This window comes from Oratosquilla oratoria, chromosome 11 (assembly GCF_046742065.1).
Source record: "Oratosquilla oratoria isolate Oo_2021 chromosome 11, ASM4674206v1, whole genome shotgun sequence".
In the NCBI taxonomy this organism is placed as follows: domain Eukaryota; kingdom Metazoa; phylum Arthropoda; class Malacostraca; order Stomatopoda; family Squillidae; genus Oratosquilla; species Oratosquilla oratoria.
The window spans coordinates 40,629,865-40,642,361 of record NC_134787.1 but is presented as its reverse complement, the minus strand read 5'-3'; the positions used below and the strand labels follow the sequence as shown (position 1 = coordinate 40,642,361).

The following is a 12,497-nucleotide window of genomic DNA, read 5'->3' as shown; positions in this document are numbered from 1 at the left end:
AGATTGCTAAAAAGGCCAGGGACATGACTTGGGGAAAATGGAGGAACAGAAGAAGCAATAAAGCAAAAGAAGCTTACAAACAAGCTAGGAACAACTATATATGAATTTGCAGGGAGGAAGAAAGCAATTTTGAAAGAGGTGTAGATAATGCAAAGATAAACCAAAACTGCTTTACAGGTTTATAAATGGTAAATTGAGAAATAGAAGTAATCACCAATTTAATAGTGGATGGTGAGGTCTTTGAAGAAGCCTCAGCTCAGGCAGAAATAATGAATGTTTGTGATTGATCTTCACAGAAGAGCACTTTTTTTTTTAGGAAAGTGAGGGGAGCAAAAAACCAGGTTTACATACATACATATACCAAAGGCAAAAAAAAAAAGGCATAAAAACCATTCCCATCACGCTTCACTCCTGTCCATCCTCTTATCTTAGCACCTCCTAGATGACGGGTCATCCCTGCATCTCTCCCACTGCCCTGGGTCAGAAGCAGTGTCACAAGACACAGCACATCCACAGCAAATCACTTAATTGAACAAAAACATTTGGCAATAGCCAGAATAGAATCAAACAGTGTATTGCAGTAAAAATGGGTAAAAACAAAAGTAAGGTGCAAGTACAAACTCGTTACAAAATAACATTTATTAAGACAGATGTCCCAACTCCATGGGAGGCACAGAAAATCCAAAGGAAATGCATAATTTTGAAAGGTCCAAGTTCTTGATATTGAATATCTTTCTCAGGTTATGGCACTGATAAGCCCTGACGAATTTCTTGTAAGCCAGTTGTGCTGACTGGTTCAATTCAGTGTCCTTGACCAGATCCTGCACCTACAATAAAGATTTCATTACAAAAATAGTCAATTAAAATTTATTTTCATCTGTACCTCAATGACATTTACACCCTTCTAAGTAGGTTACCCAGTTATATCACATGGAAGTCTGCTGTGGGCCATCAAACATTTTGGTAAAAAGTCTGGAGTAGAGATGGTTTGAGGCTGCATGGTTGCATACAAATTTGTAATAAGGGCTTACTATATAAAATTCCCATGCTTCAAAAAGTCTTTTGTCAGGAGGCACTATCCTTCCCCTCTCCAAGAGAGTTACGTGACAAACTGAATTACACCATGTAAGGTTAGGAATGGTTTGAATAGAAGGTGGGGCTACATTATGGTTGTGATGCCATGGTTGTACATGGATGAGGTGGTGAGGTTAACTGTATAAAAGCTAGGCATAAGTTTTAAGTTCAGAAGTGGGTGGGGGTAAGCCATTTTCTGTTTGTGTGTATCACTGCTTACAGCTGACTGAGGACGCTGAAGCAGGTGGGAGGGTGAGTGGGAAGAAAAAATTAAGTGTGGGTAGAAAGTGATGAGATGTGCAAGGAATGACTGTGGTAGTGAGTTGGAAGAGAGTTTGAAGGGCTAAAGGCTGGAAGAAGTGGAAAGTATTTGGGGTCAAATGCCAGTGAAAAAATGAATGAATGTGAAGATGAATTATAGGGTAAATAATGCAAGTAAGTCTCCAGTGGATAATTGCTCAGATGAATGGATAGAGGAATGTATGAAATTGTACCCACAGCACTGTCTGGAGCAGAAAGGAAGAGTAAATATGTATGAAGTGCTTGAGAATAGTACATATTACAGGAGTGGACAGAGTAAGAACTATGGAAGTGAGGCCTATGGAAAGTGAATGAGGAAAGACTAAGAGTATAGAAAGCAGAAGTATATGGAGTGAACTTGAGGGGCACACCAAGGATGAGGTGAATGGGGCACTGGATGCAAGAATGGATAGAGGAATTGATATGGCCTCTAGGGGATGTTTTCTTCTTGTCTACTAAATAAATGTTTTGTGTGGATTGCCAAATCATGAATTGGTAGGTGGTGACCAGCTCTGAATGTTTCTTACTGCATTGCCTGACCCTAGCAGTGTGGTGGGAATACAGGCATGACCCTTCATCTGGTGCTATGATGAAAGAGGAGAGGAATGGGTTGAATTTAATGGCTGTGGGGTGGGTATATGTTTGACTCAGCCCCCCTTTTATTAGGTATTCATTGGAGAGAAAAAAAAGAAAAAAAATATATATATATACTACATTTATTCAAACAGTGTGTTTATATACCTGTGACTTGATTTCTTCTACTCTTCCTTGGAATTCCAATAGGTCTATTTCCACATTCATTCCTTTCAGAATAGAGACAAACTCTTCTTCTTCTGGTCGTAAAAACAAGACTGCCTGCCCTACATTGCCTTCCCCACGCCCAGTGCGTCCCACACGGTGGATATAATCCTACAGAATTGGAAACAATGTTCAGCAATATAAAACCAGTTCTCCCTACTGCACCAATACAGTAATTTCATGTCTGAGAGAACAATGTGCTGCTTTTATCTGTAAAATATTATATATACTTTAAACTAAATGCTGAAATTGATAGATCATGATAAATAATTTATTGGAAAATTTATGATTAACATAGGAACATCATAACCAACTCCCTACCTGCATATCTGAATGTAAAATCTACGATAGCTAGTGTCAGGGATGTGAATTTTTTATATCTGGTGGGTATATTCCACTATGTGAATGAAATATATACCCAAGTATATCCAAAAGACTGGGAAGAATCATAAGTACTGTAAAACACTGTAAAAGTGAGGAAAAAATAAACAAATACAAAGGAATGAAGGAGAAATTAATATACAGTAAAAATACAAATAGGAGGTTATTACTTGAGGTTTATGTGGTGGATCATACTGGACAATCCATTGAACTCCAGGGATATCCCATCCTCGCTCTGCTAATCCTGTTGTCAACAAAGCTCCTTGTTTAAGTTTGCAAAATTTAATATATGCTTTACATCTCTTTTCTTGATTATTCTGACCCTGTGAATAATGCAAAACAGCAGGTATTATTCTGTTAACCTGGATAGGTGTTGTGGAAATTAGATCATCACAAAATAAAATTACTAGTACTCTTACCACAGAATGTATCACATCTAAACCCATTTTCAAGCATATCTGATAATGAAACTTCACAGAGTGGGAGGAGTTGAAGAATACAATAATTTTTTTATTTTTCAGTGTTCTAATTACAGTGATGAGAAGTGCCAATCTATCTTCAGCCATTACTTTAATGTAATCTGAAACAAAGACCAAGTTTGAGTTCTGGATATGGCAGTGGCATACAATGATGCCACCAATCATATTTTGTTCTGGTTATTGCTAAATTGTTTTGTTTATTTGAGATCTCAGGACTATAGAATCACACAAACTTGATTAACTTTTCAAACTAATGAGGTGTTAAGATTTGCACCTTCATAAAATAAACCCAAGATGAAACCAAACATCTAACCAGAAGCCAGAGTGGAATTCTACACTAAAGTAAGGTCCCCATGGGCCAGTACCTGGTCTCTGGAACAGAACTGATACTCACTCTTTCACATCACTTCAACTTCCAATCTATATTCTCATAATAATCTTTTTTCTGTCACAAAGAAAAACACACTGGCAATTTGCTGTCCCCCCTCGACACATACTCAACTTTAATATGCTGATAACCTTACGTAAATGACGTGATAGGATATAACTACACTTAACCCTCGATTTGATGGACAAATGCGTGCAGACCCTTGTCCATTATTTGCAAAAGTCCGTTATTTGAAAATTGGGTATGCCCGTTACCAATATTGGATACTGGACATAAGTCCATTACGTAGAAAATTGTCCGTTAGGTTTTGGCGTGCACATACGTATTAGATATGTAATAAAAAGCTACAGTACATATGTATAATGATGTACATTACATATAAAGAAGAAATTGAACCACGCCATTAGGTTTCGGCATGCACATACGTTACTACCGGACACCTATCGGACATAAGTCCGTTACGTAGAAAATTGTCCGTTAGGTTTCGGCGTGCACATACGTATTAGATATGTAATAAAAAGCTACAGTACATATGTATAATGATGTACATTACATATAAAGAAGAAATTGAACCACGCTGTTAGGTTTCAGCGTGCACATACGTTACTACTGGACACCTATCGGACATAAGTCCGTTACGTAGAAAATTGTCCGTTAGGTTTCGGTGTGCACATACGTATTAGATATGTAATAAAAAGCTACAGTACATATGTATAATGATGTACATTACATATAAAGAAGAAATTGAACCACGCCGTAAGGTTTCGGCGTGCACATGTTACTACTGGACACCTATCGGACAAATTTTCATTTTATGGACTTTGTCCAGTACTATTTGACTGTTACTACCAGACACCTATCTGACAAATTTTCATTTTACGGACTTTGTCCGGTATTTGACTGTTACTACCAGACACCTATCAGACAAAGTTTCATTTTACGGACTTCGTCCGGAATTTCACTGTTACTACCAGACACACTTTTTTTGTCCGCTAAATTGAAAGTCCGCAAATTCGAGGTCCGCTAAATCAAGGGTTGAGTGTATATATATATATAGTGGAGAAGAGCTTCAATGCCAAAAAATGTGAAAAGGATTGGAAGCATGCAACAACTTAGAAAGGCAATTAATTTTTCAATGGGAAGTGAAATCAACTCAAAATAACTTCACTAGACTTATGGGCTGAACAAATGGTCATGGCTAGTTTTGTTGGGGCTACAGTCTTCCTGCAAGAGAAAAATCAGGCCTATGGATAATTAATTCAAATTAAGTGGGATTTGAAAAAGACCTGGGAGTAATTATCACAAATGACATGTCCCCTGATAAATAGATAAACAAAATTGTTGGAGATTCTTTTATCTATTTAGAATAAGAAATGGTTAAAAAATATTAGTCACACTAATAAGGCCTAGAGTGGAGTATGGTGCGACACTATGGTCACCCAGTACCAAAAAGAATACAAGGAAAATTGAAAGAATCCAATGAGCGACTACAAAAATGGCCCCAACACTTTCAGATCAGTTATATGAGGAGAGACTGTCTAAATTGAAATTACTGACTTTGGAACAAAGAAGAGAAAGAGGTGACTTGGTGACCATTTACAGAATCATGAAAGGCACAGAAGTCCTTGATAGAGAGGATTTACCAAACTGGGATAAGAGAAATACAAGGGGACATGAAAATAAAATAAAAAAGGATAGTTATAGAAGAGACCTGAAAAAAAAAAGTTTTCCACACAGAGTGGTGGATATCTGGAACAAACTGAACAACAATAGTGTGTGCAAAAACTATACACAGATTTAAGATCAAACTAGACACTGCAAGATACAAAGACAGGACACCACAAACATAGCTCCCTTCCCGTAAGATACAACTAGGTAAATGAACATTTTCTCTAGTTGATCCTATATTATTCTATTCAGTAAAAGGACAAACCTCATTCAGAAAAGTTTACATCTTTTTATTCACTTACTCTGTTTAATGTGTTTGGTTGACACTTTTTGCTCTTGTTCTACTGATATAATAGTGAATTCTGCATCAAATATTTCCCTGCTCAATTTTGTACAATTTGTTGACTGTGTAGCACTAACAAGAACCTTCTGAACTTTGTCTGAAAATGAAAAAATATTGAATGTAAACATTTGGTTCTAAATTCAAACATCATATGGCAATTCACTTAGACATCAATTATCTCAAAATACTTATATGCTTACCCAAAGGCAGCTTTGACACAATTTTCCGTAAGCTCTGTGTGTGAGCACCATCATCAAGAATTCTATCAGCCTCATCAAGGATAAGAATTCGTAATTTGTGGACTGGCAGAGCATAGCTGCTTGAGGAATCACCTAAAGCTTCTAAAAGTTTCCCTAGGGTGGCAACTACAATCACTGCCCCTGTTGGAAAAAAAAAAAAAAAAAAAAAAAGCTAATTCCTTTGTAGGGGCTGTGGTAACAATACAGATCCTAGGGAAATGAAGAAAACCAGTGTGAAAAAAGGTAAGGTCCCAAAAAGAAGGGTTACTTGTAAATGTTCTTCCCATGGCAGTGTGGGAGCAACTGGTTGGGTTCCCCCTCATGTTCCAATCTGTTGACCCAGTGTGAGAGCAAGGAGTTACCAGATACATCCTATCTATATAAGTTAATTTAAGAAAATACCTTCTTATTTTCATCATAAATATGCTGCCGCAAGGGGTAGGTGCTGCATACTTTTGATGAGTACTGACATTGACTGGATGACCCTTGAACATGGCCATATAGGTAGTCGCTTGATTGATTTTCTTGGTGACAATTACTTAGTTCAGCATGTAAAAGAGCCCACAAGACATGGAAACTTACTCAATCTATTGATCACTAGCTGTGAAAGCATGGTAACTGATGTAGAAGTCAGTGAAACTGTTGCAAATAGTGATCACAACTTAGATTCAAACTTCTAAATTTTTTTAGAACAGATACTTGTGTTTCTACAATGCCCGATTTCAGTAAAGCTCAGTTCATAGGACTATGTCAGGAAATTCAGCTTACAGATTGGGAGGAAAAATTAAGCGAAAGACCTGTAGATCAGATGTGGGAAATATTTCAAAATACACTAAGTTGATTCATACCTACATTCCATTTAAGTACAGACGTCCCCCAAATCAGGCTCGCCCAAAGTGGCTCGACAAAGAAACTGAAAAAAGTATTGCTAAAAAGAGACAGGCTTATAAGAAATATAAGTGCTCGGGTGCATCTAATGACTATGAAAGTTATGTATCAATACAGATTTAAAAAAGACAATAAAAAAATGAAAACAACAATACGAAATGAATATCGCTGATAAATCCAAAGAGAATCCCAAAGAATTTTACAGTTACATTAGAGATAAAAAGGTTGTTAGGAATCACATTGGTTATTATCTGTTGAAGGTCAACTTGAATATTCAAATGAAGGAATGTGTAACATTTTAAAAAATTATTTTAGCTCAGTATTCGTAAACAAAACACCCCTCAAAGTGAACTCCAAACTGAAACCTGTGAAAAGTCTAGGGTAAACTTACTATGGTAAATATAACAAAAGAAAAAATTAAAAGGTGTATAGAGAAACTCATACATACATACATATACCAAGGCTTTTTCACCCTTACAAGGGAGGTAGCCAAAAAGGAAAAGGCATAAAATCATTCCCACCCAATCTATCCCTGAATATACTCCACATTCCTCCACCCTCCCTCTTATCTTGGCACCTCTTGGATGACAGGTCATCCCTGCATCTTGTCCACTGCCCTGGGTCAGAGGTAGTGTCACAAGACACAGCACATCCACAGCAAGGCCGCTTCATTAAATCTGTGACCCCCCCCCCTCTCCGTCTCCATGCATAAAAGGAGAAGATGGGGAGAAATCCCTTCAGGCTGCGTCAAATTTTGCTCACACATATTACCTCATCCCCCGGCCCATTTCACCTCATGCATCACAACATCATCCATATACAACCATTCTCCATTCACCCATGTCTTCTGTCCTCTCCCATCCTTCTTCAACAGACATTCCCCTCTTCCCCAAAGCCCCCTTCACCCCATCCATCCACCTCATCCTAGGACGTCCACTCATGTTCACTCCCTCCACATCTGCCTTCCATACCTCTTTTACTAGTCTTTCTTCACTCATTCTTTCCATGTGTCCAAACCATCCTAATACTCTTTCATCAACCCTATCTCCCAACTCCCTTTCCACCCCTGTTCTCCTCCTCACCTCCTCATTTCTCACTCTATCTAGCCTAGTAACCCCCATCATACTTCTCAGACACCTCATCTCAAACACATTCAAACTCCTTCTCTCTTCCTCTCTTATGTTCCATGTTTTTGCTCCATACAGTGCTGTTGGCACAATCACTCCTTCATACAGTCTCCTCTTAGCATCCATTCCCAAATGTCTATTCCTCATTACACTTTTTAATCCACCAAGGCATTTACTTGCTTCTCTCAATCTACATTCTACCTCCACCTCTACTCCACCTTTTCCTGCCACATTTGCACCCAACTATCTAAAACTATCCACTTCCTCCCTTAATGCTCACTTCCAATCTGCTACCACTTTCACCACTTGAACATCTCATCACCTTACTTTTACCCACATTTATCTTCAGCTTCCTTCTATCACATACTCTCCCAAACTCTGTCACCAACTTCCTCAGCCCCTCCTCCGATCCTGCAACAAGTGCAGTGTCGTCTGCAAACAACAGCTGGCTCACCTCCCACTTTTCTCCATTTTCTTTAACCATCTCCAATCCCTGACCCACCACCCTTGCATTTACCTCTCACACTACCCCATCCATGTACAAGTTGAACAGCCAGGGTGACATAACGCATCCTTGACGAAGTCCCACCTTTACCTCGAACCACTCACTCTCTCCATTTCTAATCCTGACACAAGCTCTACTACTCTCATAAAAACTCTTGACAGCTCCTAGAAGCTTTCCTCCTATCCTGTATATCTGCAAAACCTCCCACAGTGCCTTTCTGTCTACCCTGTTGTAAGCCTTTTCCAGATCCATAAGAGCCCAAAAAACATCCTTCCCCTTTCCTATAGCTTTCTCACATATCTGTCTTACCACAAAAATCTAATCTACACAACCTCTGCCCGTTCTAAATCCACACTGTTCCTCACCAATTACTCCCTCTGTTCCTCTCCTAATCCTCTCAATCAAGATCCTCCCATAAGCCTTCCCAACTACACTTAACAAACTAATCCCTCTGAAACTACTACATTCACACTTGTCCCTTTTCCCTTGTAAAGTGGAACTATACAGGCACTCCTCCAGTCCTCTGGCACTCTACCCTCTCTCCAGCAAACATTAAATAACTTTACCAGCCAGTCCACCATCACTGTACCTCCTTTTTTAGACATTCTGCATGGCATCCATCCAGACCAGGTGCCTTACCTGCTTTCATCATCTTAACAACTGCCTTCACTTCATCCTTCCTTATTTCTCCTCCATTTTCTTCACTCATCACGGTTATTTTCTTAGTATTTCCCACTGCAGCTATCTTTCCCTCCCTATCCTCCTTCACATTTAGCAACTCCCTAAAATACTCTGCCCATCTTCCCCTTACTGCCTTCTCTTCCATTATCATCTCTCCATCTGCACCTTTTACCTTTTCTTCTCTACTTCATTCGCCTCCTCTTCCTCTCTTAATTTCTTTCCAAAACATCTTTTTATTACTTTCAAAATTTTCTGTCATACTCTTACCCCATTTCACATCTGCTCTCCTCTTTGCCTCCTTTACCTTTTGCTTTACTTCTCTTTTCTTTTCTTTGTACCTCTCATATGACTCCCTCATCCTATTTTGTAACCAATCTGTGAAAGCTTGCTTCTTCTCTTCTACAACCTTCTTTGTTTCCTCATCCCACCATTCACTACCCTTCCCTCTATTTCCTCCTGTCCATCTTGTTCCATACACCATCTTTGCACACTTTGTGACTCCCTCCTTGAACCATCCCCATTCCTCCTCCACTCCTAGCTCTATTCTATCCTTCACTCCCTCCCACTCCTCCCTCAGCTTCTTCTTGTACTCCTCCTTTTCCTTTTCATTTAAAGAGTTCACTCTAAGCACCTCCCTACCTTTTGTCCTTTTCCTCTTTCTCCATCTATCCTCCACTCTCAACTTACCTTCCACCAAAAAATGATCTGATATTCCCCCACCCTCTCCCCTTAGCACATGTACATCCTTAACTCTTCCTATCATACTCCTATCTACCACTACATAATCCATTAGCGCTCTATCTACCACCCTTCCATCCACCACCCTCTCCCATGTGTACTTATGCTTGACTTTCTTCCGAAACACTGTATTTGCTATCATCAACTCTCTTTCTAGACACATCTCCACCATCAACTCTCCACTATGATTCTTTCCTGGAACTCCACATTTCCCAACCACTCCATCAATTGGATCATTTCCTACCCTAGCATTAAGGTCTCCCAGTACTATTACATTGACATTTCTCCCTAATCCCTCTATGCACTCATTTAAATCTATCCAAAAAGCCTCCCTTCTACACTCTTCTCACTGCCAGGCCCATATGCACTTACAAAAACCCACATCTCCTTTCCCAGTTTCACCTTCATCCACATTATTCACTCTAAGTTAATAAAACACCAGGGCCTGACAGTTGGCATCCAAGAATCTTAAAGGAAATGAAAAATGAGATTGTTGTTCCATTAGAAATTGTTTTCAAGAAATCCATCATATCTGGAGATGTCCCAAGAGAATGGAAACTAGCTAACATTACTCCCATATTCAAAAAAGGTAACAAAAAGAAACCAAATAACTATAGACATATAAGTTTGACTTCAATCGTAGGAAAAATGATGGAAACTATCATCAGAGATGCTATCGAACATCATTTAGAAAGTAACCGTTTGATAAATGATAGCCTGCATGGTTTCAGACGGAAATGTTCTTGCATGACTAACTTACTCAAATTCTACAACACAGTTATCTCGAGTTATGACAAAAGAAACAATAAAGATTTAATATATCTAGACTTTGCAAAAGCTTTTGATACCATCCCCCATGAAAGTATACTTACTAAATTAGCTTCACACGGAATAAGTGGTAACCTATTAAGTTGGACTAGTAATTGGTTGAATGATCGAAAACAGAGTTGTTTTAAATGGAAAAACTCCTAGATGGATGGAAAAATGTTACAAGTGGAGTTCCTCAGGGTTCTGTTCTTGGGCCACTTCTATTCATAGTATATATAAATGATATAGACCATGGACTAAAATCTACTGTTTCCAAATTTGCTGATGATACAAAACTGTGCAGAATGGCAAATGATCACTTAAATCAATTAGATATTCAAGAAGATTTAGATAAATTACAGCGATGGTCTGAAAAGTGGCTAATGAAATTTAACACAAGTAAATACAAGGTAATGCACATAGGTAAAAATAACAGTAAGTACGATTACAAGCCCCCGTCTGGGTCATTGGCTGCTTGTTATTGTGGCAAAGTAGCATGCAGTTGATACTTTAGGGTCTATATGGGGCGACCCTATGGACCAGAGCCAAACATCATTTTGTCTATGATAAAGGGAAACTCTTCATAGAGCAATGATGACACTTTTATACTACGACTGTCCCTCCGTTATGCTGTCCCCCAACCCCTTGCTGCTGTCCTGTACCATTTCTCTGAGTATTCATTTTCTGCTGTGGGGGAATTCCCTGTGGTGGGGGAAAAGAATGCTGCCACCAAGTATTTCCACTTGGATCGTAAGAGGCGAGAAGAAAGGGACAGGGAGTGGGACTAGGCATCCTTCTCCTTGTATCCCCACAGGGGACATTCCTAAACGAAAAAGTAAAGGCATAAGAGGGTCTGGGAGTTTTCCAACCAGCACCCTAAGGTTTGGGTCTTTTAATGTGCGTGGATGTGGTACAGATGAGAGTAAAAGGGAAGAGATAGGTAGTATGTTTGTGAGAAGAAAGATGGATGTGTTGGCTTTGAGTGAAACTAAGTTGAAAAGGAAGGGTGAGTGTAAGTTTGGGAGTGAAAGTGGGAAGTTATCAGGAGTGAAGAGAGGGTGAGGGAGGGAAGGGGTGGCTATTCTAGTAAGTGAAGAGATAGGTTAAACGTGTAGTGGAGTGGAAGGAGGATTCCTCAAGGATAATGTGGATGAAGGTAAAACTGAGAAAAGAGATGTGGGTCTTTGTAAGTGCATATGGGCCTGGCAGTGAGAAGAGTGTAGAAGAAAGGGAGGCCTTTTGGATAGATATAAATGAGTGCATAGAGGAAAATGTCAATGTAATAGTACTGGGAGACCTTAATACTAGGGTAGGAAATGGTCCAATTGATGGAGTGGTTGGGAAATGTGGAGTTCCAGGAAAGAATCGTAGTGGGGAGTTGATGGAGATGTGCCTAGAAAGAGAGTTACAAAGGTGGAGCATGCTGACAGGAGACCTTTTGATCCATATCTAGGTCGGATGCGAAAAAAAAATCATATTAATAATGAAATAATAAATAAAATAAAAACTATAATAATGTAAATAACAAATAAAATACATAAATAAATGCATAGGTATAGTTAAATAATAAACAGGTAAATAGTAAATAATAATAAATTGACATATAATAATAAATAAAAATCAGACAGACAAATGATAACAAAACAAAAACAAATAATATAAGATAAATTATAATCATTACAGCATCTTACTTAGGTATTTATCTAAATGATTCTTAAAGCTTCGAACTGAACTACATTGCACTACCTGTGCAGGAAGTTTATTCCATTCATTAACTACACAGTTGGCAAAGTTGTTTCTACCTACTTCCAAATTGAATCTATTTCCGGACAGTTTGAGACCATTGTTTCTTGCCTGATTCTCATTCAATGTGAAAATTTGGTCACTTTTGATGTTGTCAATTCCCTTTAAAATCTTAAAGACCTGTATCAAGTCACCTCTGAGTCTACGCTTTTTTAGGGAAAACAGATTCATGTGTTTTAGTCGATTTTCGTATGATTTATTTTTGATATTTAGATTCAGTTTTGTGGCTCACCGTTGTGCTTTTTCATATCTGTCAATGCCTTTAATGAGATTCGGTG

The 12,497-nt window shown here is 38.6% G+C and overlaps 1 protein-coding gene across 1 annotated transcript in view; it reads right to left on the bottom strand.

The window, feature by feature from the left end:
• Positions 1–624: 624 nt before the first annotated feature.
• The window catches only part of LOC143029752 (uncharacterized), a gene marked incomplete at its 5' end in the record, with an annotated part of 20,149 nt that continues 8,276 nt past the window's right edge, over positions 625–12,497 (bottom strand). The window contains 6 exon segments of the mRNA XM_076192656.1: positions 625–827; positions 2,116–2,283; positions 2,724–2,876; positions 2,973–3,133; positions 5,391–5,528; positions 5,632–5,811. Coding sequence (XP_076048771.1) covers positions 642–827; positions 2,116–2,283; positions 2,724–2,876; positions 2,973–3,133; positions 5,391–5,528; positions 5,632–5,811 — 986 coding nt within the window. The 3' untranslated portion in view covers positions 625–641.